Below are 26373 nucleotides of genomic sequence, written 5' to 3'. Positions count from 1 at the left end.
GTTCATGATAATTAAGTTCATCTAATCAAATTATTTAATGAACTCCCACTTAGATAGACATCCCTCTAGTCATCTAAGTGATACATGATCCGAGTCAACTAGGCCGTGTCTGATCATCACGTGAGATGGACTAGTCATCATCGGTGAACATCTTCATGTTGATCATATCTTCTATACAACTCATGTTCGAACTTTCAGTCTCTTGTGTTCCGAGGCCATGTCTGTACATGCTAGGCTCGTCAAGTCAACCTAAGTGTTTTGCATGTGTAAATCTGGCTTACACCCATTGTATGTGAATGTTAGAATCTATCACACCCGATCATCACGTGGTGCTTCGAAACAACGAACTTTCGCAACGGCGCACAGTTAGGGGAAACACTTTCTTGAAATTATTATGAGGTATCGTCTTATTTACTACCGTCGTTCTAAGGAAATAAGATGCAAAAACATGATAAACATCACATGCAATCAAATAGTGACATGATATGGCCAATATCATTTTGCTCCTTTGATCTCCATCTTCGAGGCGCCATGATCATCATCGTCACCGGCATGACACCATGATCTCCATCATCATGATCTCCATCATCGTGTCTCCATGAAGTTGTCTCGCCAACTATTACTTCTACTACTATGGCTAACGGTTTAGCAAAGAAGTAAAGTAATTACATGGCGTTATTTAGTGACACGCAGGTCATACAATAAATAAAGACAACTCCTATGGCTCCTGCCGGTTGTCATACTTATCGACATGCAAGTAGTGATTCCTATTACAAGAACATGATCAATCTCATACATCACATATATTTCATTCATCACATCCTTTTTGGCCATATCACATCACAAGGCATATGCTGCAAAAACAAGTTAGACGTCCTCTAATTGTTGTTGCATGTTTTTACGTGGCTGATATAGGGTTCTAGCAAGAACGTTTCTTACCTACGCCAAAACCACAACGTGATATGCCAATTTCTATTTACCCTTCATAAGGACCCTTTTCATCGAATCCGATCCGACTAAGGTGGGAGAGACAGACACCCGCTAGCCACCTTATGCAACTAGTGCATGTCAGTCGGTGGAACCTGTCTCACGTAAGTGTACGTGTAAGGTCGGTCCGGGCCGCTTCATCCCACGATGCCGGCGAAACAAGATAAGACTAGTAGTGGGAAGTAAATTGACAAAATCTACGCCCACAACAAACTTGTGTTCTACTCGTGCATAGAAACTACGCATAGACCTAGCTCATGATGCCACTGTTGGGGATCGTTGCAGAAAATAAAAAATTTCTATGCATCACCAAGATCAATCTATGGAGTAACTAGCAATGAGAGATAGGGGAGTGCATCTTCATACCCTTGAAGACCGCGAGACGGAAGCGTTACAAGAATGCGGATGAGGGAGTCGTACTCGAAGCGATTCAGATCGCAGTGGATTCCGATCTTAGCACCTCACAACGGCACCTCCGCGTGCAACACACGTGCAGCCCGGTGACGTCTCCCGCACCTTGATCCGGCAAGGAGGAGGGAGAGGTTGAGGAAGAGGGCTCCAATAGCAGCACGACGACGTGGTGGTGATGGAGTGGCAGTACTCCGGCAGGGCTTCGCCAAGCTCTTACGGAGGAGGAGAGGTGTTGGGGAGGGGAGGGAATGCGCCTTGGATGTGGTCCTGCAGCCCTCCCCTTGCCCCTCTATTTATAGGGGGAGGAGGAAGGGGGCCGGCCCCCTCTAGATGAGATCTAGAGGGGGGCGGCGGCCAAGGGGAGGGGGCTTGCCCCCCCAAGCAAGGGGGGCACCCCCTTTAGGGTTTCCCCCCCCCCCCAACCCTAGGTGCATGGGCCCAAGGGGGTGGCGCCCAGCCCTCCAAGGGCTGGTTCCCTTCCCTCTACAGCCCATGAGGCCCTCCGGGAGAGGTGGCCCCTCCCGGTGGACCCTCGGAACCCCTTCGGTGGCCCCGGTACAATACCGGTATGCCCCCGAACATTTTTGGTGACCGTATGACAACTTCCCATATATAAATCTTCACCTCCGGACCATTCTGGAACTCCTCGTGACGTTCGAGATCTCATCCGGGACTCCGAACAACATTCGGTAATCACATAGAAGTCTTCCTAATAACCCTAGCATCATCGAACCTTAAGTGTGTAGACCCTACGGGTTCGGGAATCACGCAGACATGACCGAGACAGCTCTCCGGCCAATAACCAATAGCGGGATCTAGATACCCATGTTGGTTCCCACATGTTCCATGATGATCTCATCGGATGAACCACGATGTCGAGGATTCAAGTAATCCCGTGTACAATTCCCTTTGTCAATCGGTACGTTACTTACCCGAGATTCGATCGTCGGTATCCCAATACCTCGTTCAATCCCGTTACAGGCAAGTCACTTTACTCATTCCGTAATGCATGATCGTTGAGCTCATTATGATGATGCATTACCGAGTGTGCCCAGAGATACCTCACCGTCATACGGAGTGACAAATCCCAGTCTTGATTCGTGCCAACCCAACATACCTTTCGGAGATACCTGTAGAGCACCTTTATAGTCACCCAGTTACGTTGTGACGTTTGGTACACCCAAAGCAATCCTACGGTATCCAGGAGTTACACAATCTCATGGTCTAAGGAAATGATACTTGACATTTGAAAAGCTCTAGCAAACGAACTACACGATCTTGTGCTATGCTTAGGATTGGGTCTTGTCCATCACATCATTCTCCTAATGATGTGATCCCGTTATCAATGACATCCAATGTCCATAGTCAAGAAACCATGACCATCTATTGATCAAAGAGCTAGTCAACTAGAGGCTCACTAGGGACATGTTGTGGTCTATGTATTCACACATGTATCACGGTTTCCGGTTAATACAATTATAGCATGAATAATAGACAATTATCATGAACAAGGAAATATAATAATAATCATTTTATTATTGACTCTAGGGAATATTTCCAACAACTTTTCATCCACTCCAAAATCTTGTGAAGATGGAAGATGGCATGTTAATGCCCATGTTAATCATGTAAGATCGAAGATGGATGTTAGTGCATTTTAAAAATCCTGCAAACCAAATAGGCCTGTAGTAGTGTTCAAAACTGCATCCAGGCACTAACACATTTTCTTCTTTTGTAGATGAGATTAGGCGCAGTGGTGGATAATGTGATACAATATAAAAATCACGTCGAATGCCTAGATCTGCATCTCTCAGAAATTACTTTGAACTCCTACCGAGGGACCTTACCGGAGATTATATTCGCCAGGTTCTTTGTTGTCAGAGCAAGGGTGCTGAAGGTAATGAGGTTTGCCCTACATTTATTTCGGAAAAATGAATGGTTTTTTAATCAGCGCCGGCGCCTGCGGCAGAATGGAATAGGCTCCAAAAATGCTGAATTTCATTTTGGAACTTCAGATGACAGAGTAATTGGAGCTCATCGTGTCAACCCCATACATGACTTCTCAGTTGTTGACCCCTTTGCAAAAGTTGCGAGGTTTGGAAACCAGACTTAGAAGTGGTAATATTAGTTTGAACCTCTCTGATATCCATGTTCAGTGGATCAGCGTGAGCGTTTGCAGCTGATGAGCTGAATTTCATTTCTAATATCAGTTTGAACCTTGTAATCTTAGAATTTGAGCCATATAACTCTACAATTTGAACCTTGTAATATTTCGAGCCTTTGTGGTACAATCGTTGAAATGGCATCGTATGAGACTCGTATATTGGTAGAACTATTTTGAACTTAATATGCAATGGTCTTAGATTTGATTTTATTAACCATTCTCGAATCTGTTTACCTTGTTGATCACACAACACACAATCTGTATAGCTAACTCGACTGCGATCTTGGACATTATTTCACACAGTTGGTTTCTTCCATTGTGTGCCCTATAGAGCGCAGAATTAATTATCGCACTCGAGTGTCCATCATCACCCTTCTGTGTAACTTTGACCTCATCACCCACGGGTAAACTTACGACCGGAGTCATTCCACACACTTTGCTTTTACAAAGCTTTTTCCCAATAAACGCCCACGATTTTGTCCCTCTTCTAGCCGACGCATGGCAAGCCAAGACGGGCAGGAACCTTGCACGGTAAACTGCGCGGTAGCGCGGGAACAGGCTCACCGATGATACATTCTGCGCCTCTTCGAGCCCACGCGTGGTCAAACTGCGGTGCGGTGTTGTCAAGCGTGCACTGGAATCCTCAATGCGGTGTGGTGTTGTCAAGCATGCACTGGAATTCTCCGCTATGAACGTCGTGACAAGACATGACGATCAGGTCGGCTGGCCCCCATTTGTTATAGCGGCTATTTAACCCTTGTGTCTCTTCAACCTTTTGATCATGCTCCACCATTGCAAGAAGCACACCCACCACGACAAATTCGTAGAGAGTATCCTGCGCGGCTCCAATGGCACTCCAAGCGGCTGCCGACGACGAGCAGCAGTTCACCATCCATGCCATGGTGGATACCCACCAAAGGTTCGAGGAGCTCTCGGTGGTGTACACCAACCACCCGGTCTGGGTGGAGCACTCAATCTGCATCATGGAGTTTTTGCTTGCCAAAGAGAAGTACAAGGTGGTCGGGTTCGACATCGAGCACACGCGCCGCTCATGCCAGGTCTCGTCCCAAGGTCGTCGTTGCCCAGATGTGTGTGGGCCACCATGTCCTCGTCTACCACTACTGCCTGGCCACAAGGCCTTGCGAGCGTTTCACCAGGTTTGTCAACAGCCCCCACTACATGTTCGCTACGGTCGACATCACCAATGATGTCAAGGTGCTCAAGAATTCGGGCATCTCTTGCCAGAATCTTGTCGACATCCAGGGCCAATACAAGATCTGGGGAAGCAAGGAGCATGAGAAGGACTCACTGGTTCACCTCGCCGAGGCCATCATCGACCCCTACTACAGAAACATGAAGGATTCCTGCAACAACGACAAGCGTGCCTGGCACTCGGCTTGGATGAAGAAACTCGACAAAGATCACGTCGTGTACGCGGCCAAGGAGGCGTACACGTGCTACGACATGTACAGGCTGATCGTTGACATGAGGAAGTGCCTCTTTCCCCAAAACGGCGAGGGATCTAGCCGGAAGCATAGCAATGGCAAGCGTCATCGCAACAAGAAGTAGATGATTAGATCCTCGTTTCTCCTAGTTTAGTATGCATGTAATTTCTTACTTTGGTGTGTGAAAATGTTATTTGTGTAGTCACTTGTCTAATTGTATGCTTAATTTGGTTATGCAATGCTGTCTTTTTAAGTATATTTGTTGATACTCTGTAGACAGAGCAAATCACATCGTACACGGACTAAACAAGGGAACCCGCCGGTGATGATTTCATCAATCACTGACGATTGTATACTAGCAATCGTTTGCTCACAACACACATGGCTTGTTAATAGGAATCGTCTGTGTTGTTATCAGTCTTCCCACACATTTTTAATTACAGACTTGTTTGCCACGTATCACACACATCTTGTTAAGTTGAACCATTTCTGTTCTCTTGGCTCAACGCAAACAATTCATCCGAGTGAACTGTATGTCGTATATCGCACATACCTTCATCTGGCTGCCCGTTTTTGTTGTTTCACCTCATCACAAATTGTTCATCTGAGTGAACCATATGCTGTGTATCGCACACGCCTTCATCTGGCTGCCCATTTCTTTTGTTCCTCCTCGTCGCAAACAGTTAATTGAACAGAAATGTATGCCCTGCATCGCACACGGAACCAAAATCTGAACCATGTTTGATGCATACGTCATCGTGAATCACGATCCTTATTCGGTAGAGGAGTCAGGGGACATTGGTTCGAATCCAATTCGTGAATATTAGAAAGCACTGTTTCTCATTGAACTATATACGGTTCGCGGAATTGCAAGAAAAGAAAAAATCTTTGAAAGAAAAACCAAACATTGCATCGCACACAGTTTCTCGAAGGGTCTCTGATCGTAGTGTCGCGTTAGCACCATCCTGCAGTAGTGTTACCTCCTTTAAGAGGACCCAAACCTAGGTAAAACACTGTGTCCCTTTGTCCATTGTTACCATTGATCCTCAGACGCACAGCTTGGGCCCCCCTACCCGAGATCTACCGGTTTTGACACCGACACTCGTAGGTTCGGTAACTCACAGACATGGACGAAACCTTTCATCCAATGACCGGCAAAGGGACCGTGGATGTCTGTATCGATCCCTGTGAGTAAACGAATGATATTTGAGTGAACCTTCGCGGTACTTTACAAAATCCGAGATGCATCGATATCCTCCCGAGTCATCACCATGCTCACTATACCGAAATCCTCGTTAACGATTTTGTTCTTCTTTCTCGTTATTGTGTTCCGGCATCCCCGTGACTAAGTCACGTGTGTCTGTACAGACGATGATTGATGTCATCACACCGAGAGGGCCCTAATAATATCGCTCCATCATCGGAGGAGAAAATCCCACTCTCGAGCTATCCGGTCACTTGTCAAACTTTCTGATGAACCAGTAAGTTGTCGTTATGATCATCGTGTTACAGGTGATGTTTGAGCAACTCCAAAGCCCATCGTACGGTAAGAAGCGACCATGATACTCTCATGATCTAATGAGAAATATCACACATTAACCCTCTGTGTTATTACAACGGAATGCAGACGATATTAACTCAACTCATAACAAACAAGATTGGGTCAATTCAATATGATCGTTCTTCTAACGTTATAATCTCAATGTTGTTTTAGGATTATCATTACACTTAACAATATCCTAAGATCTGGAAAACATGATCACCAACAACACTTGAGCTAGTCTTAGAGGTGAGAATAGGAACCTTTTCATTTACCATTTATCACCTATATGTGCATATGAGTTTTCACTGAATTGCATATTCCAGGATCATAACAATTATAGCATAGGATATAAAGTCCTTAATTGTGAATATGGAAATATAATAATACAAATATTATTGTCTCTAGGGCATATTTCCAACATAGTCGAGCCCCTGGTGGATGAGATTTATCGCCGTTTCCGTGCATCTAATGGGTATTGTGCTACACTTTGCCGCATTCACATTCAGCCCTGCCACTTGTCCGAAGTCGTTGAGGATGGCCGCACAAACAACAATATCTGTGGCAGTCGACTGGAGGAATAACATCACGTCATCCGCGAAGAAGGATAACCGGTGTGCGGGTCCATGCTTGGCAAGGGTGGGAGCATGCACTGCCTATCAGCATAGTTAAACATGTGCTGCGGGGCCTCCATAACCAGGATGAAGAGCATCAGCGGAAGAGAGTCCCGTTGTCGCAGGCCACACACGTTGCAGATGGTGGGACCTGACACGCCATTGACGAGCACATGGGCAGTGGCAGCTGAAAGCAACCCACAGATCCACACTGTCCGTCGTAGGCCAAAGCCCATCCCGACTGGCACTTGAAGTAGAAAGGCCTAATCGATCGGGTCAAACACTTTGGAGACATCTAACTTCAGTAGCATGACGGCTCACCTAGGGCGCGTGGAAGTGTGTCATCGGAAGATCTCAAAGGATTGCGTCGGTGGTGGTCTTTGGTGGATTTATTCGGATTCGGTTTTCATTCATCTACATTTCGTGCGTCTTCAGGTTAGATCCTTCCAATCTAGAATTCTCTTCATCAGCGACGGTTATTATTCTGCTGCGCTGGTCCTATGGGACATTGGCACAATGACTTCCCGACTCTCTACCACAACAAGTTTTGCCCCGCTCCAGTGACGGAGGGGCGATGACAGTAGCGCGCCTCCAGCTCTCTTCAGTGCTGACGTCGCTAGGTGGTCTATAGAGCTGGATGTAATTTTTATTATTTTTGGTGTTTGTTTTTTTTCTGGTTGAAAGAAAGTATTCCACAGTTATAGAGTTACAGTGCAGAGGTGAGAATTCCTCGGTATATGGATGCCCTTTGTGTAGCAAAACAACAACGCTACATTGAGTAAGACTACCTCACTAAACGACCCGCCACTCTATTCTAAGAACAATAAGCTTTTGAGGAATAAACTCCTGAACATCTTGTAAGGTTAAAATCTCCAACGCGTGGTGCCCATATTGAGACCGGACTATTGGCCCATCACTGAAGATAGTTAGGGCTGTGGACGAGTCCGATTGCATAATGACTGGAAGTTCTATTTGTTGCTGGGCTAGCGCCATGCCCTGCATCATAGCATGAATCTCTGCTTTCATCGCGTCATTAAAGTCGAAAAAATACTTGTAGGCCACGAAGATAAATAGATCAGAAGTTTTTCCACAAAAAAAACATTGATTTTTTTCATTTTGTTTGTTAATTAATATTTTTATTAATCAGTGTGACAAAATATATACATGTTGTGCACACTTTTATTCGTTTTCTAGATATTTTTACAAGTTCAGTGAAGGTTTTAGGCCTGAAAGATCACATACAAGAGTATGTGATACTTTCTTGTCTCTCGTGGAGTCGTAATTCACGAGAACACGATACTAGAGATGATGCCATCAATTTCATTGTGGAGCTGTGGATTGTTGGCTTTTCTCGAGTGTGATGATTGATGGCTTGAAAGAGATAGAAAACAAAATAGGTGTTCGTTTTTTTCTTAGCAAAGAGACAATCACTTCAAATGAGGAATACTAAGTCAGTTCTTTTAATGATATTATTACTCCATCCGTCTCATAATATAAGAGTTTTTTTACACTACACTGGTGTAAAATGCTTTTATATTATGAGACGGAGGGAGTATATGACATCCTTTTATCACATAGTACTGTTTTACTAACTAATTTTAATCGTCACATATCTTTGTAATGCTTTGTATACACACAAGTATTTACAAAGAATGGAGTGGTAGTAAGCAACTTGTTTTTTTTTTACTGCAAGTAAGCAACTTGTTAACACAAATTAAGTTACGATATAGCTTGTATTATCTCTAAAGTGAGAAAGTTACATAATCAAAAAATGATAAAATTTGGAAATAACTAAACGAAATTTATTTTATTTTTGTTTGTTATTAAGGCCCCGTTTGATAGCGAAGTTTTTTCAAAGTATTCTGATAATACTACAGTTTTTGAAAATACTACAGTTTAATTTACTATGAGGTGTTTGGCTACCCAATAAACTGCAGTATTAATACTGTGGTATTTCCAAAACTAGAGTATTTTCTCTGTTAAATAAAAAGAACCCCATACCTCTTTTTTAAAAACAGAGCACGCAAAAGAAACAGGTGTCTTCAACTTCTTCCTCGCTCCAAGCCATCGCCGCGCTGCCGTCTCTGAAGATCTTCTACTTCGGCGGCCATGGACAAACCAAGAGACAGCAAATTAAAGAACAATAATAAATACACTTATCCTCATCCTCCTGCCTCTCTGCACAGGTCGCCGGTTACCTCCTGGCTACGTTCCTTGCCGTAGACTATGCGGTGGAGGCCATGCCACGGAGTGACCCTCGCATGACGACGAATGCCGATGCTTGGCACCGCGAGGCCATGGAACATTGTCATGGTGGAGAGGCTGTAGAGAAACACGTGGGCGCGGCGTGACGGCGATACACGAGGAGTCAGTGGCACAGAAGGCTTGGAGCTAGTTGTGGACATGACGAACACCATCTTGGCCACCCGTTTACAATTCATGGTCAGCTCCTGGTTCCCCTCGACGATAATATGGATGAAGGTCAGGCCGTTCAGTCCACGCGCACTTGCGCAGCTTCCGACCAGCAACGCCATTTGCAGAGAGTGACGTGTTACCTCCACACGCAGCTCCACCATGACTCGACGGTGATAAGTCGGCTACTTCGTGTTGCTGAGCGTCCTCCAAGGGAAGCTACAAGCCATATCTATGGCCATGCAGTGCCGTTCAGTTTGTGCATGTGGATGATAAATGTGCATGGCCGATCAGTTGCATGCAACGCCGAGCTAGCTAAAACTCATTTTACATCGCTACATACGGCGCTAGCCAAACGGGTCGCTGTATTATCAAAACTCCAAAATAGTTTGATATGTCAAAATCATGGTATCTTGCACCAATGGGTTAAAATACTGCAGTTTTTCAATACTCTGTTTTTTGCAGTACTTTGCTATCAAACACAGCCTAAATCACACGGAAGACGTGAGAACCGAGAAGATCGTCTTATCTAGCGGGGTGGCACTGCCGCCTTCGGCCCCGCCGCGCCACTGCATATATATTCGCGTTTACAGCTTCTCGCGGCATGCCTAACCGCCTCTAGATCAGCCCCGTTCCCCGTCCAGTCACACACTCAATGGCGGCTCCCGTTCTCCCCGTAGCGCCGCTGGCGCCCTCGCACCTGTCGCCCTTCATCTCCGCCCGCCGGAGGTCCTCGTCGGCCTCCTCCGACCCGCCGCGTCGCCGCGGGACGGGCCCGTCGGTGCGCGCGTCGTCGTCGGCAGCGGCGGCGGTGACGAGCGGGTGGGCGCCGGACAGCTGGAGGGCGCGGCCGGCGCGGCAGATCCCGAAGTACCCGGACGCAGCGGCGCTTGGGGAGGCTGAGCGCACGCTGGCGTCCTTCCCGCCGCTGGTGTTTGCGGGGGAGACGCGGACGCTGGAGGAGCGCCTCGGGGAGGCGGCCATGGGCCGGGCGTTCCTCCTGCAGGGCGGCGACTGCGCCGAGAGCTTCAAGGAGTTCGGCGCCAACAACATCCGCGATACCTTCCGCCTCATGCTCCAGATGGCCGTCGTCCTCACCTTCGGGGGGCAGATGCCCATCGTCAAGGTCCGACTCCCACTTTCATCCATGCATACGGCATACCCCTTCCTTAATTTGACGATCCTACGCAAATAGCCTACCGTTGGATTCGCGCCCCCAATTAACGAGGGTTTATGTCCTTCTGACTTGTGAATTGCGATGATCAAGTCCTGTCATGGATCGGGATTTGGTTCCTGTAAGCCTCAATGCAGTTCAGACTTTGCCGCCTCCACAATTTCATCAGATATTCAAGTGTCTATAATGAAAACACTTGTAATCTCAGTAGAATCACAGAAAAGGTGACTACTGGCTAGATCATGACACAAGTGGTCATGTTTATGGATTCTTAAACTGTCATAGGCTGTTATGAATCGACTCAACCATCCTGAGTTTTTTACTCTCTTTCCTATGGCGTTACAGTTTTAAAGGTCTTGCCGAGAACATAGATTGTTGTGTTGTGTATACTGCTCATGAGCGGAATAACTGTTGGGGAGTCCCCGACAATAATTGTGCCCATACTGCTGGTTTAATGGATGGTAAAATGATCTATTGCTATTTTGCATTCGATTCATCTGCAAGCAAACTAGTACTAATTGATTAAAGCTATAGATTACATGAAACTATGAAATGTAGTCCGTTCTAAAAAAAACTATGAAATGTAGTGATTAACCATGTTCATTTATCTATAGATTAAGAGAACTTGTATTGACAAATAAAGATTCTTGTTATGCTGAAGAGAAATGCCTCTAAATGTTCTCCTTCCATGATTGGCAGAAAAACCATCCACACTCCATCTTTGTATATAAACATCTCTCCTGTTCTACAAAAGATTTGTGGCACTATGTATTTCAGGTTGGAAGGATGGCAGGCCAATTTGCAAAGCCAAGATCGAACCCAATCGAGACTAGAGATGGAGTGACACTGCCGTCCTATCAAGGGGACATCATCAACAACGACGATTTCGATGAGAAATCGCGTGCACCAAACCCTCAAAGGTTGATTAGAGCCTACAGTCAGTCTGCGAGCACCCTGAATCTTTTGAGAGCATTTGCCCATGGAGGATATGCTGATCTTCAGAGAGTCACCGAGTGGAACCTCGACTTTCTGAGGCACAGCACGCAGGGAGACAGGTAATTAAATTTCTACTTGATCTCATCAAGTGGTTAGCCTTTATGCAAAACTCTTTTCCCCACCGCAAATATCATCTGAATTCAAAAATTACCATCAATCTTTCTCCAGCACACGGCTCATGCCCCATTCAATGTCATTGCCGTATTTGCACATATATGCAACGGTTCTGGTTTAATTTTTACTTTTGACCTCGTTTGTGGATAATTTTCAAGTCCAGAAAAGTGATTTTGTCAAACAACTGATGTACTTGTTTTAGCACACTAATCTGGACAGCATCAGTCACGTGTAATAATAGCTAGGTATTCATCCTCTAGGATTCTGTAGGAAATATCAGTCAGCCTAAATATGATCACTGACATCCTGTTATATACAATAAAAGTAGATCTTACCTCGTTATGTTCTTCTTTGAGCAGGTATGGGGAGCTTGCCCAGAGGGTTCATGATGCCATCGGGTTCATGCTTGCTGCTGGTCTGCCTCCTCAGCATCCCATGATGACCACAGCTGAATTCTGGACATCCCATGAGTGCCTTCACTTGCCATATGAGCAGGCACTGACCAGGGAGGACTCCACTTCTGGCCTCTATTACGACTGCTCTGCACACATGCTCTGGGTTGGGGAGAGAACTAGGCAGCTGGATGGTGCTCATGTTGAATTCCTCCGCGGTATTTCCAATCCTGTCGGCATAAAGGTAACCAAAGCACCCATCAGAGTTCGCTTGCCTCCATATGGTCTTCGGTGACATCTTTTCATATGACATGTGTGTTTACTGAAGTCCTGAAGGTTTGCATTTCGTTGTTGGAGTTGGTCACGTAAAATCATAAACATCTTAATTCTTAAGTACTTCAACTTCCATTGCAAATGGCGACCATCAATGCTTCACAAGTCAAGTATAGATCTTTCAGTTTTGTGGTCTCCAGGTTTATGTATAGTGTTTATCTGTTGATAATCATCTTTTGTCATATATTGTTAATGACATGAAAGTTGTCGTGTTTTTAACAACTATGAAGAACAGTAGTTTTTTTTTTAAATCTTATTTGTCACAATCTTATGACTGTCTTAGACGGAAAAAAATCAGTTGACAAATCTAATGACTCTGTCTATGTTATACAGGTGAGTGATAAGCTTGATTCATCGGAGCTTGTGAAACTCTGTGAGATTTTGAATCCTCACAACAAGCCCGGGAGGCTGACACTTATCACAAGGATGGGGGCCGAGAACATGCGTGCCAAGCTCCCCCATATGATCAGAGCCGTGCGTCAAGCAGGGCTGATTGTCACCTGGGTCAGCGATCCCATGCACGGGAACACCATCAGCGCACCTTGCGGGCTCAAGACAAGATCATTCGATGCAATCCGGGTAAGCGTGATAACTTTTTGCATGATTCGACATAGAACAACCTACTTATGGTCGGTATTTCATGCCGTTTGTTACAATGAGACATGGACTGTTGTTTTCTGGAACCACATGCGATTGAGACATCCAATAGCATTGTTCGGACTTGCCAACTTTGGTATGGCATGGTTCAGAATTTTCACTGTTTCTTTATATGGCTGCGCAGGCTGAGCTTCGGGCTTTCTTTGATGTCCATGAGCAAGAGGGGAGCTACCCCGGAGGGGTTCACCTAGAGATGACAGGGCAGAACGTTACAGAGTGCATTGGTGGATCCAACACAGTGACCTTCGACGATCTCAGTTCCCGCTACCGCACGCACTGCGACCCCAGGCTGAACGCATCGCAGTCGCTTGAGCTGGCCTTTGCCATTGCCGAGAGGCTAAGGAAGAAGAGAGACAGGACATGGACTAGCCTGATATATAAAGTAGAAGCTTAAGATATCAATCTTAGATTTCTTCCCTGCAGAACTATCTTCAGATGCTAGAGGACATAATTTTACATTCTTTAGTTTTTGTAGTAGTATAGGTGCCGTTTGATTTTGGAAATGCCGAGGAAAAATCTCCCTCAAATAATAGGATATAGCTGTTTTTGTGCAGTACGGATTGTGCTTGGTTCAATTTCAGTTTCTTTCGTTTTCATCGTTTCTTTGATGCAGTTTGTGTGAGGGCGGAGAGATTACATGAGACCTGACAATCGATTACTCATTCGGTATTTGCTGAGACTGGACATAAGGTTTATTGATTAAATTTGGAAACGCAATATGAGAAGTAAGTGCCTTATCTTCTCTCGCGGTCGTTCTCAGCCACTCGCCCGATTTTTCTTCCTCTGTTGCGCCCGAGGGATCTCCTCCTCCTCTCTTTCGCTGTCTTCTCCGGTGAGCACCACAAAGCCAACCGTCGAGCCAGCACCATCCCCTCGTTTTTCTCTCTCAGCTGCATCTGTCGCTGCTCGACGATGACCAGAGCTGCGACAGGGTGGAGCACGGTGCTGCAACGGCTAGTGTCGGCGCCTACCGGCGGCTGATGCTTTGCTACAACCAGCAGCCACCGCTGCCGACGGAAACGGCGAGCTCCGATGCTGCAACTGTAGATATTCTTTTGCTGGAGCCACCTGGCGAAAAGGCTGCAACCACCGTGGACCAATGCTGGAACCAGATGGCATCGAGGATCATTTTGCTGGGACCGGCAATAAAATTTGCTGGAAGCCTCGAACCAGCAAGAATGTTTGCTTGCTGCTGGCGAGATCTTTTTTGCTGGAACCAGTATCAAGCAGTGCTGGAACTAGCCGCCGGCGAGGTTACATCCATTGAGCGACGAAAAAGCTTTAACCAGCGGGGCGGCGGAAAAGGCTGCAGCCAACGTGGGTGGGAGTTGCAACCCTCACTGGCGAAGTTGCATCCAACAGTGGAGCTGCAACCGTTTCATAGTGGCGCTGCAACAGGCGATGGTCGGGGGCTTCGACTGGCGGAGGGAGATGCGCGAGCAGGGGAAGGGTTGCGGTGCTTCATGCAGGGACCACGCGCGGCACGCGAGTCTTCCGACGACTGTGTGTGACGGCACCCACTGAGGCGGACGACGACGACGACCCGACGCGCTGGATGAATGACAGTGGAGCCCTCGCACGCGCATATGCAGTTTGCTGGTAGGGGGTGTGGTGGTGGTGGGCGAGGTGGACGAAGGGGGAAGAACGAATCATTGACCAAATCAGACTGCGTGGAAGCAATCAATCCAACGCACGCACAACGATCAGCCGAAATCTGGGCCGGTCGACCGACGCCTAGCATTGGCCTAAAATTTATGTCCTCAAAAGACACTCCAAACTCAACTCCTCGAATTTGGAGGAGTTAAAGGTTGTTACACCCAACCCTCCCCTTGAAACTTGACTCCCGTAACTTTTCTAGTAGCTTATCTCTTTTGTCCTGTTGCACAAATATTTCCACAAGATTTCAACAATAATTATACAATTCAAATGCACCACTGATCAGTGCAAAGTATATGAGTTGTCATAGTTCACCACAGGGACGGGTTTATTGATGCTCAAACACATCTACAGCTCAATGGTGCAAACAGGTAAGATAACAAGTAAGGGTATCTCCAACGCTGATCCTCAAACTGCCCGTATACGTTTGGACCGTGCGGTCCGGATGTGTGGTGTCATCTAACGTGGGCCTGTATCAGTGCGCTCGGCAGTTCGGATGCACTTTTTCATGTAAAACGGAGACAAAGTTTTGGGGGGAGGGGGGAGGCTTTGCCGGAGTCTGGACAACAGCCACGTAGGACTCCAACACCCCCAGCCCACTAAATCCCCCCTCCCGGTCCCATTTTCTTCCAATCTTCCCCCTTTTTTTACATCCGCACCCTCCTCCTCCTCTGACGTCGCCGTTGTACCTCTCCGTTTGGCACACAGGCATTGCTGGACCTCTGCAACGAGCACCGACGCGCCCACTTGCCTTTCACAACGGCGTCGTCCACCCAGGACACGTCCGTAGGCAGGTACACTCCGTCCCCCTATCGACGCCGTCCATGGCGGTCACCACACCCAGTAGGTGTTCGGGCAAATGCTATTGAGGTTATTTTCGAACACCATGTCGTTTTCTTAGAGTATGAAGGATGGAGGGGTACTCAACCATGGAGGATGAGTTCTTGTGCGATGCGTGGTTGGACGTATCCGTGGGTTTCGTAGGCAGGAACAGAGGGGGGACCTTCTAGCAACAAGTGCATGAATATTGCACCCTACGACATGCACATCATCCATGATCGCAATGTGAGGTTGTTATCGTATCGATGGTACGCCATCCAGACCTCCATCACCAAGTTTTATGGCACGGTTGATATGCTGGAGGCAAAGTGGCCATTGCGCATGATAGAGGAGATCGTAAGTTTTGCTTCTTCTTGCTTAATTTGTTGATTGATTGATTCATTCATTCAATGTTGCTCTACACATGCTCTAGCCCTCACGTGCTGCCGTGATGTACCACCGGATGGAGGTACGACCATTTATGCACATGCATAGTAGGATGATGTTGAAGGGGCAGTATGTGTGGGATGACATGATCCTTAATCTCGTTGAATATGAACTATTGTTGTACTAGACTTATTTGCATGCTATGTATGGATGATTTGTGCTATTTTTTATCCGAACTTTGATGAAAATCCACCGTGTTTGCACGAAAATCGTTCGGTTAGTTGAAACCCAACTTAAAATGTATGCAGGCAACAATGGATGGCCACCTACCGCATCCGTGTCTGTGGACTGGTCCCCATGCCCGCGGACGGATGCCGAAGCAATTTGTAGGTCAAAATATGATTAAGGGCATTATGATTACACTTTCGTAGGGCCATTGGGCACCAAAGGCAACTGGGAAGCCACCTGTGGGCCCCACGCACCCACACCAAGCGTTCAGGGGTGGCCATGTGGGACCTGCATGGGTCTTCCCAAGTGGGCCCAGGTGCCCCTGGCTCACTTCCATGTTGAAAGTATTTAATATAACTTTCTTGTAATTATTTGGTCTCTAGAAAATTCTTTTCTCCACTCGTCCTTATTTTGCTCATGTTCTGCAGCTTTCCAGCAATTCTCATCCTCTAGTAAATCATGGAAACCGAGAGGAAAAACTATTAGAATTGAGTTATAATGTGCAAAATAGTGACAATGAGGAGTAATTTATAATAAGAAAATGGACATACTAGGGACCCAAGAATTTAATGATATCGTTAGATGCTATCTTAATTACCCAAGGCAGTCCACACTTGATCAGTCAATCTTTCGCTTAGGTCCTTCTTCTCCTGACAAGCTTGCTAGTTGGTCCTTATAGTCATCTTGACTAAGTCTCTTGTGTAATCAGCAGGGATTATGGTGCCTTGGCGCACCCATCCTGCAAATGTAAAGCAAATGCTTTAAATAGTCCTTTAGGGTTCATATATTCCACAAATGAGCCTAAGTCGGGACATACTTAGTAAAAAGGATACATAAAAAGTGCTATAAGAATATGCTCATCAACCGCATTCAACAATTCAACTACAAATATGAACACAAGTCATCCAAAAGGCATTGCATTCCAACATAGTTCATCAAGAGCCGCCACGTATCACATAGTTCATCAAAATTCACCAAATCGTGCACTCTCATTCTCACAACCACTAGCACCACCATAAAGAACATTCCATATTGTCTCACCATTTCAACCATCGTGGCGGCATCCATGAGCACGATTTTGGTGCTCCTCGATCTTCCTATTGATCATCTGCTCATCGACTTTCATTGCAAGTATTTTCTCCTGGATGCAAGACTACAATCCTCTGCTTGTCCTTCCTCTCTTCCATCACGGTCTTCGCTCTCCACCGTGATACTTTAATACTTTTTTGAACACTTCTATCTTTTGTCCTCCATCTTGCACAATTTGAATAAGAACTGACCGGGCTGGCGTTGTTTTAAAAAAATTGTATTGGTGTTATCTTTTTATAAAGGAAAACAAATATTGTAAAAAATAACTTTTGGGGAAGTTGGAGGAAAAGGAGACACGGAGACATAAGGGGTTGCCCACAAGGCCCACATACCCAAGCTTAGGGGCATGCCAAGGGGTGAGTGAGGGCCATAGGCATCCTTCGGCTGACCTCTTTCACCTATATATCATATCTCGTCCTAAAAACTCGATAAAGATTTTCCCTAATTTTCTACGGGGCGAAGATAACCGCTAATTTGTCTTCTTCGTGGAGGGCTATCTAGAGGCCGATTTGACCTTTGAAGAGAGCAGATCTTCATCATCAACATCACCAACTCCTTATTCATCATCACCACTGTGTTTCTCCCGTCCATGTGTGAGTAATCTCATGTAGGCACATGAGGTGGATGGAAATTGGATGAGAACATCATCTAATAGTTACCATATTTGTTAGGGTTTGATGCTTAGTGTCATTTAGGTTCTGAGATTGATATTGTTATGACTTTGCTATGCATAATGCTTCTCGCTAGGGCCCGAGTGATATGATTTTCATATTTGAACCGCATTTGTTTCATGAATATTTATGTGTTTGGGTCATACTTGCAAGTTCTATGCACATTTCATAGTTTTGCATTGGAAACCCCGAAGTGACAATAATCGGGATATCAATGGAATGGCTATAATGTGAGGATTACATGTATTCATTAAGTGTTAATGCTTTGTTCCGATGTTCTATAAAATGAACAACTTAATTTCCCTTAATTTCCATGAGAACCCCACAGAAACGGGAGGGTAAGACAAAAAGATGTTGTGCAAGTTCTCATTGCAAACACATACAACAATATACAGAATACGTGCCTATATGAGTTAAATAATATGAGTTAGCAAATTATACCCTACGTTTGTGTTATTATATGATTGAATCAATCCATGCAACATCCGTTTACCAATCCCCATGCCTATGTTTTCTCTAATTGATACTCTCTCGAAAGATAGTTTGCACTTGGCAATTGCTGGGTATTGCAGCTTTTTGTTACTATTGCAATCAAGCAACAATCACTTCATTGCATTCTCTACTAATAAATTCTCTAAAGCAAGTATTTATTTCCAGGTGTGGATTTTGACTCCCCTTTTGTCGAATATGAATTTGGGTTGCGATACTTCCAAACGAAGAATGTTGTGGTCCCCTACACTTGTGGTTACCATTAAGGGGAAATGGTTTTACCACATTCTTCTGTTGCACACGTGCTATTTTGGGTCATATTTTCCTGTATTTGTGTGTCACTTAGGAAGGGGGAGGGCATGCCTGAGGAGATGGTTCCCTTAGAAGTGGCACCCCTGGTTTCATTAAAAGGATACTACCAAAGACGGAAGAGTCCAATAATTGCATGCCAAGATGATCAAGACGGAGGTCGACGGTCGCCAACCAAGACCCCCATATAAGAGCATGTCCTTAGGTGGAAGGTGTCCTTCGAACGCTTCAAGAACCCTTGGAGTGTAGTTAGCACACTCGTAGATTCAATCTGGGTACTCCATCTAGATCGTCCACCTCCATCCCTGATGACTTAATCTTCAACTCACTGGATACGCCATTGCACACCCCATTGCTGATATTTATGAGGTGCGCTTGGTTTGATTCCATAAAATGGCATGGCAATATTTAGGCAAAGCCAAAAATGGGTTACCGATTTGACTACCAACTCACCTCGGTAACCTTGGAAAACTTACCAATTTCCTGGAAGTTTTAAAGTTTCCAAGAGTTAGCATGCCCAACCGAGCATGATCATGGCATTCATGGAGATGGTCTGTAACATTGCGCCCTCTTGATTATGTCCTTCGTCACTTTATGGTCCACGTTAGTGATTGACAAAGACATACCAAAAAATGTCAGTTTCTCCCTCCGAAATGTTCGAAAATACGCCAAGGATTTACCCTCCTCCTTGCATATGGCTTGAATGTTGTGGTCCCACCAATCATCAAGATGCGACAAATCTAGCGCTCAAGTGCGTAATAATGGGCTTGCATGAGAAAAGTCATGGATTTGAAGCGTCGTTATAATTTGACGACCGAGAATGCATCCGGCTGTCATCTTAGAGCTCCACCCTTACTAACTGATATTTGTCGACTAAGTAGAAAAGAAGAGGGGGTAACTCATAGGGGTGATGCCGTGAAGCCACCTTGTGTGACTAAAGCGCCTTTGATCCATAGCCAATGATAATGACCATCACCTCACGAAGGAGGTCCATGTTGGAGTTGTCGCAAGAAAGCGACTATGGTGACAATGGTCAAAGTCTTGCTAGACTTCTTGAAGTCAAAGATGCGAGAAAACTAAGATATGTAGATCTACTCATGATCTTCCAGTTGACACACATATCTCCTGCATTAGTTGTGCTTAGTGTTGTCTACCCCACGACAACTATCTCTTGTGTTGTGAAATTTGTGATGTTCCTATAACCAGCGGCTACCCTATGTCAGCATAGAGTTAACATTTCAAAGAAAAAAATGAAGTTAGCTGGAAAAGAATATAATTTTCTTATATTTTCTCTAGGGATTTCTCTTACAGTTCCCCTATGTTTTTTTTCTACCGTGCTTCCTCTAGGGTTTTTATTTTGAAACGACAACCCCCTTCCATTTTTTAGGGTGGGTCGAACCGACCGTCCGATCTGACATCTGTAGACACAGAACCGTGGGATCTTCCACTCGCTTTCCCGTCTGAAGTGTACAAGTACTCTCCAACCAACCAAGCCACGCCAAAAGAGGCAACAGGAGCTAGTCATCACCAAGACAAAAGTAACTGAAGAGGGAGAGCACCAAGCGAACCAGCACTTGCGGCGGCGGCGAGATGGCCTCGGGCAATCGCGCACTCCCGATCGAGAACGGCGAGGTCCTCCCTGCCGCCGGAGGCAATGGCGAGGGCGGGAACGGCGGCAGCGGCGACGGATTCAACCGCAACCGCTCCTCCGTGGACCAGGTTCGCGTGCGTGCGTGTGTTACAGCTTGCAGCGTAGCCTCTTTGCCTCGCGTTTCGAGGGTTTGAGCGCCTGCGGTGTTCGTGGCGTCGGGTGCTAACGAGGATAGGGTACGGTATGGTGATGTGCAGCAGATCGATGATATGCGGAGGAGGCTGCGGGAGTTGGAGGAGACCGAGCGCGAGATGCTAGCCGTCGCCGCCGCCGCTACGCATGGTAATCTGTCTAGTCGCCACCACCCTCTCCGTTTCTGCTCGTGTAATTAGCGCTTTGTTTCGTCTTTGGTGGTTGCCCGGAGTGAAATTGGTTGGATGCACGTGAGATCCCGAGCGCCTTGTTACTTGGGCGTCATTCATGTGATTAGATTTGTGCTACTCTCGATGTGGAATCGCTGACACTAGGTGATCGGTTTGATCTTCACTTTCCAGTCAACAGGCTCCTAGTTTCTTCGTTTCTGACGACCTCTGTGTGGTTGGTTGTCGGAATAGTTGCTGCCTTCGAGTACTTGTAGGTGCTGGGTGAGTGCATCTTTTCAGCATTGTGTGTTTGTTCATTTCATTGCTCTGTTGATTTGTGTTGTACCAGTAATATGCATTTGAACAGCTTTGGTAAGGATTGTTACAGTGTTTAAGGTGATAGCCAGGCAGCGGGGGTGATGTCGGCGCCTAATCATGGGCTAGGCAGACCCCTATACGCGTAAAGCAGGACCGTAGCACCTCGTGGGCGGGCTACGTACATGGCTGTCTTTTGGAGTAGGGGTATAATAATGGTGCATTACTTAGACTCACCTGGTTACGTGGTGGATTAGTGTTGCTAAGCATTATTTACTACAATTGTTGTAAAGTGTAAACCATCTTCCTTCTCGCAACTCGTCACATTTACTATCCGGAGACGGTTATTAGAATGTTATTTTCTAGCGTCAACAATTGCACTTTTGTAGAGCATCATCAAGTCATTGAGCTCATCCTGCATTCCACATTTCCCGAAATGTTACCGATGTGTCCAGATGGAATTCAGTTCTGAACGGAGTAATTTTTTAGACAAATGACACTAAAGAATGCCCCAAATCAATCATGAACGATGTAAATTAGGAAAGGGGTCTGCTTACGTACCTGATTCGAGATAATAATGCACACATATGGTGCATTTGAAAATATCATAACCAAAGCTGTAAGAATAGGTTACCATGATGATGGTTTGAAGTTGATGAACATGTTCTATGGAAAGCATGGTTTTATGGTTGTTACCTTTTTTTCTTCTTCTACTGGTACATGCTTACTGCTGCTTCTGATATTTTTCTGACAGCAAAGAGAAATGTGAGATGACCTGGTTTAAAATGCACACATATGGTGCATTTAAAGATGATATTGTGTACACGATTAAGTGTTTGCTTCAAGCCTCACCCTTTACATACTTACTTAATAAGTATGGTTATAAATAGAAACATAGATGCTGATTAAAGATCCTAAGCGGCGGCATCTTCTTTCTTTTGCGTTTGATTCTTTCTGATCATGAGTGCCATGCCATGCCGCTGTTTCATTATTTTTAATGGACTCTCTGCCTTCAGTTAGCCATTAAACTCTACAATCTGTTTACACTTTTTTCCTCCTTCGGTCTATTTTTTCAGAAGATCCAGCTGCAGCGGTAACCGCACTCGAAAAGGCAGAGGTGGATGCTCGCTCCATCTATGTTGGAAATGTGAGGTTTTCTTCTAGTTTTGTTTCTTATCCTAAAGTGTACTTCTAGCATGTCCATGAAGAACTTTCCAATATGCAGTAGCACACAGAGCCAGAAAGTTTTGCATTGCCATTTGTTACGCCAAGAATCTGGATTTCGGCAAGCACTTTTAATAAATTATGACTGCTACTGAGATGATACTTTCTTTCTTGATTTTACCATCCCATTTCTTCCTGAGGTTTATGGCATTCTCATCTGCTGTTTTAGTACTCCCTCCGTTCACAAATATAAGATGTTCTAACTTCTTTCTGAATTGGATATATAAAGACACGTTTTAGTGTGTTTGTTCACTCATTTCAGCCCGTATGTAGTCCATATTGAAATATCCAAAACGGCTTATATTTGTGAACGGAGGGAGTACTTCTCTCGAAAAAATAAATTAAAAATAGCATTGAATAGTTCTTAGCTACTCCAGTGCAGCTGTTTAAGTATACTATTACCACCTTGCCTCAGGTTGACTATGGGTGTTTGCCAGAGGAAGTTCAGGAGCATTTTCAGGATTGTGGAACTATCAACAGGGTTACAATTCTGACAGACTTTTATGGCAACCCCAAAGGATATGCTTACGTGGAGTTTCATGAAGCTGAGGCAGTCCAAAATGCTCTCCAGCTGAATGATACAGAACTGCATGGCCGTCCATTGAAGGTTCAAAACGAACCTTTTTACAATTTGCACTCACTGTTGTTTTGAACTTTCTAACATTTACTTGCGTGCTCTTTTTTTATAGGTGTGTCCAAAAAGAACTAATGTTCCAGGAATGAGCCACCATAGGGGAAGGCACCCGTTTCAACCTTACTATCCCCCCTATCCAGCATTTGGGTAAGGTGTCTCTTCATGAAGATGTATTGCACTTAGATGTGGAAAGATTAAGAAATACGATATTGTAAATTTGGTTGGGCTTAAGTCAGCATGTTTCCAATTATGGCTTAGGTAGGACTAATGGAATTTTTCTAGGTGAATCATTTTTTAGCGACTGTTTCTAGATATTGATCTTTTCAGCTTAATTTTGGTTTATCCTGATTTCATTGGAAATTTTGCCTAAGCCTAATCAAAACCAACCCAGTACTTCTGTTTGAATAGAGCAGAATTTCAATCGTAAACTGTATATAATATAAAGTAAATGAAAGGATTCGAAGAATATGACATGCGGAGGCCATTCTTCTAATGCATCCGACTAGTTGTGCATCAAACATTCAGGCGAACTTTTATTCCCTGGGATCTCCTCTTTTCCTGAGGTTACCAAAAATCCAAAATGGGGCCCAAGATGAGAGAAATTCAAACAGAATTCCCAGGATGACCTTTCTGATGTTCTGTTTTTCTCTGCAGGAGGTCACCCAGGTTCAGGAGGTCACCCAGGTTCTATCCCTATTACTGATTCTGCCGGGTTGCTGTGACTTCAGTTTTTTGCTAGCGAATTTCCATGATACATACAGAAGATACAGGCAAAGACACTGAAAGGCTGCGACTTCTGAAAGTTATATAGTCTCCTTGTTGTCATACCTCCCATCAGACCATGATGACATCACTTTTACCTTAGGAATGAACCTATGTTCCGAATTATCCCGTGATCAGCCGGCCTGGTGGGTTTTATACCGTTGACTTTAGCTTTGAAGTTTTATCGAATTTTGAGTCAGAATTGTTGGCAAAGTTGTGTACTCTGCTTGCTCTGATGAGTTCTAAGCAGTTGGACCTGAATTATCTGCAACCATTGGCGATATACATTATGCCTGTTAGTTCATGTTTGGTTGGCTTGTTAGCTGGTGATGTTCCATTCCGATGGAGTGGTTGCCTTTGGTTTTCCGCTTTTGTCATGCGAGAAAACATGGCACCTGTCCGAGATTTCAAATTTGATATGTCGAGTCCTTATGGCCGCTGCAGGTGTAGGGTGTGCAGTTGCAGGTTTACAGGCAGCACAAAGGTTCGTTTCTTCCATGAGGCTTATCTTCTGGCTATGGTGCTTTTGTTCTGAACCCTCGTGAATTCACACCCTCCCTCAGGTCCGGCGCATAGGACGGTCGTTGATTTGACTAATCAAATTGTATGTCATGAAAAGCATATCATTATAATCATACACAAGATGAAGCTTCTAAACATATGTTTTTCATCACAAATATATATTTGGTTAGTCAATCAAATTACCGACCTAGGAGCACCCGCACCCCGCCCTATACACCCTACGGGGCGGAGGGAATGGAAAAGTTCAAGGTTGAGAAGAACAGATATCGTATCCAGTGACATTAGTTACAGCCGCAGCTTGCAACTTTCATGCCCTCATTGATGTTCAGCCGTCCCTCGTCTTCAGTAGTGTAATGGCAGTGTTCTGTGGCGCCCAGGAATTCCATAGGAATTCATACTACAAACAGTTCAATTCCAGCAGGAACTGTGAAACTCACAGTGCCCGGTTGATAGTTCAATTGGTGCAGCAACTGTAAAACTCACAGTACTAGTTGATAGTTCAATTCCTGCAGCAACTGTGAAATTCAAAGTACCCAGTTGATAGTTACGCAAGGGCCATCCATAACAAACTCTCCATGAGTGATAGAATGTTGATTACAACTATCATAACAATCACACCTTGGCTCACTGTGAGACAATCTTGACAATAGTAAAGCAGCAGCAAGACAAAGAAGCAAGCAGTGACCAGATGATGATTTTCCCAGCAAAGCTAAGCTGCACTCTTTTCTTTTCCCCACCATAAACAGCAACTCAAAAGACAACACACTGATTACAAATGAACACTTTCTAAATCCTCCCACAGCCATATCCTACACCTACATTCTTTGCCCTTCACTTCTTAAATCAACCATCCAAACACAAGAAGAGTAGAAACATCACATCAACACGGAGTTAACTAACAAAGCCAGCAAGCATCCATCAACACGGAGTTGAGCTGAGGCTGCGCCGGAGCTCTAGTTCTCAATCCTCCTCCATAGCAGCGGCGGAGGAGACCAGCTTCTTGTGGTGCGGCTGCTGCTTGCCGAGGAACGCCTCGACAAAGAGCTGCTGCGCGTCGAGCAGCGCCTGGGTGCGCTTCATCTCCGACTCCATCCGCTCCTTCTCCATCTGGAGCGAGAGCTCCAGCCTGCGCTCCTCCATCCTCAGGAACCCCTCGCCGACGGCCCTCAGTGCCGACGCCACCTCCGTCATGGCCTCCGCCTCCGGGTCCTCCTCGCCCCTGTCCCGGTCCGGCCTCGCCTCCCGCGGGACCCCCGGCTTGGTGCGCGAAGCCTTGGGGATGGTGAAGCGCAGCCCGCTGCCGCCCCCGCCGTTGGAGATGAGGCCGTGGAGGCTCCTGCTCCGCCCGGCGTCCTCGGACGAGGGGGACGACACGGGGGAAGGGGACGCCGGGGTGGCGTTTCCCCTGGGCTTGATCTTGATGATGGGGTTGGGGCTGGCGTCGGGGACCCCGCCGCCGGCGAGGTCGTGGAGGAGCGGGAAGAAGGGCCACTTGGGGCCCTTGGAGCGCCCCATGGAGCGCGTCCGCTCGGCGCGGTACCGCTTGCGGAGCTTCTCGATCTTGTGGCGGCACTGCACGCCGGACTTGTAGGTGGCGGTGGGGAACCTCCCGCAGCGGGCGGTGACGGCGCCGGCGACCTCGTCCCAGTCTGCCGCCCGCAGGTTGCCCTTCTTGAGCGCCTCCCACTTGTCACGGTACGCCTCGATTAGCGCGAGGGTCTCCTCGTGCGTCCAGCACGGCGGGGGCAGCCTCCTCCCGGAGCCGCCGCCCGCCCCTACCCCTCCCCCTCCGCCGCCGGACGAAGCGGCGGCCGCGGCCGCGGCGGCCGCCGCCGCGATGCCTGGCGCGGCCAGCGGGGGGAGCTCCGGGGAGGAGGGGACGTCGTCCTGCTTGAGCGACGAGGAGGAGGACATGGTCGCAGCACGGCGGCTAGGGTTTGGTGGTGGTGGTGGAGATGGGGAACGGAGGAGGAGGAGGTGGAGAACCGGTCATATAAGGAGGCGCGGTGCGGTGGAGGTGGGCCGCGGGCGCCCGCCCGCTGGCGGGCGTGGGTGGGGTGGGCCGCGCGGTGAAAG

At 46.3% G+C, this 26373-nt stretch overlaps 3 protein-coding genes across 3 annotated transcripts; 2 read left to right on the top strand and 1 right to left on the bottom strand.

Moving 5' to 3' along the window:
- Positions 1 to 10181: 10181 nt before the first annotated feature.
- On the top strand, positions 10182 to 13841 carry LOC119339434 (phospho-2-dehydro-3-deoxyheptonate aldolase 2, chloroplastic-like). Its single transcript, XM_037611498.1, has 5 exons — positions 10182 to 10699; positions 11525 to 11802; positions 12217 to 12493; positions 12916 to 13161; positions 13364 to 13841. The coding sequence occupies exons 1-5, from the start codon at positions 10229 to 10231 to the stop codon at positions 13631 to 13633; spliced, it is 1542 nt and encodes a 513-aa protein (XP_037467395.1). The 5' UTR covers positions 10182 to 10228; the 3' UTR covers positions 13634 to 13841.
- A 6564-nt stretch (positions 13842 to 20405) lies between these two features.
- On the top strand, positions 20406 to 24079 carry LOC119306229 (polyadenylate-binding protein 1-like). The gene is made up of 6 exons (XM_037582511.1): positions 20406 to 20606; positions 20736 to 20820; positions 22232 to 22302; positions 22795 to 22986; positions 23069 to 23160; positions 23668 to 24079. Exons 1-6 carry the CDS (start codon positions 20478 to 20480, stop codon positions 23714 to 23716), a joined length of 618 nt encoding a protein of 205 aa, XP_037438408.1. The 5' UTR covers positions 20406 to 20477; the 3' UTR covers positions 23717 to 24079.
- An 837-nt stretch (positions 24080 to 24916) lies between these two features.
- Positions 24917 to 26353, bottom strand: LOC119339424 (trihelix transcription factor ASIL1-like). Its single transcript, XM_037611492.1, has one exon. It carries the CDS (start codon positions 26209 to 26211, stop codon positions 25258 to 25260), a length of 954 nt encoding a protein of 317 aa, XP_037467389.1. The 5' UTR covers positions 26212 to 26353; the 3' UTR covers positions 24917 to 25257.
- Between the last annotated feature and the right edge of the window lie 20 nt (positions 26354 to 26373).

This window comes from Triticum dicoccoides, chromosome 1B, assembly GCF_002162155.2.
Source record: "Triticum dicoccoides isolate Atlit2015 ecotype Zavitan chromosome 1B, WEW_v2.0, whole genome shotgun sequence".
Taxonomy (NCBI): domain Eukaryota; kingdom Viridiplantae; phylum Streptophyta; class Magnoliopsida; order Poales; family Poaceae; genus Triticum; species Triticum dicoccoides.
Note: the sequence above shows the minus strand (reverse complement) of the source record. Positions and strands in the feature narration are given on the sequence as shown.

Excerpts from the sequence above, each read along its gene's own strand:
- LOC119339434 (XM_037611498.1), top strand. The coding sequence starts at position 10,229 with ATGGCGGCTCCCGTTCTCCCCGTAGCGCCGCTGGCGCCCTCGCACCTG. Across the intron at positions 11,803-12,216 it reads CACAGCACGCAGGGAGACAG|GTATGGGGAGCTTGCCCAGA; the intron begins GTAATTAAATTT and ends TTCTTTGAGCAG. Across the intron at positions 13,162-13,363 it reads GATCATTCGATGCAATCCGG|GCTGAGCTTCGGGCTTTCTT; the intron begins GTAAGCGTGATA and ends ATGGCTGCGCAG.
- LOC119306229 (XM_037582511.1), top strand. The coding sequence starts at position 20,478 with ATGGCCTCGGGCAATCGCGCACTCCCGATCGAGAACGGCGAGGTCCTC. Across the intron at positions 20,821-22,231 it reads CGCCGCCGCCGCTACGCATG|AAGATCCAGCTGCAGCGGTA; the intron begins GTAATCTGTCTA and ends CTATTTTTTCAG. Across the intron at positions 23,161-23,667 it reads CCCCCCTATCCAGCATTTGG|GAGGTCACCCAGGTTCAGGA; the intron begins GTAAGGTGTCTC and ends TTTTCTCTGCAG.
- LOC119339424 (XM_037611492.1), bottom strand. The coding sequence starts at position 26,211 with ATGTCCTCCTCCTCGTCGCTCAAGCAGGACGACGTCCCCTCCTCCCCG.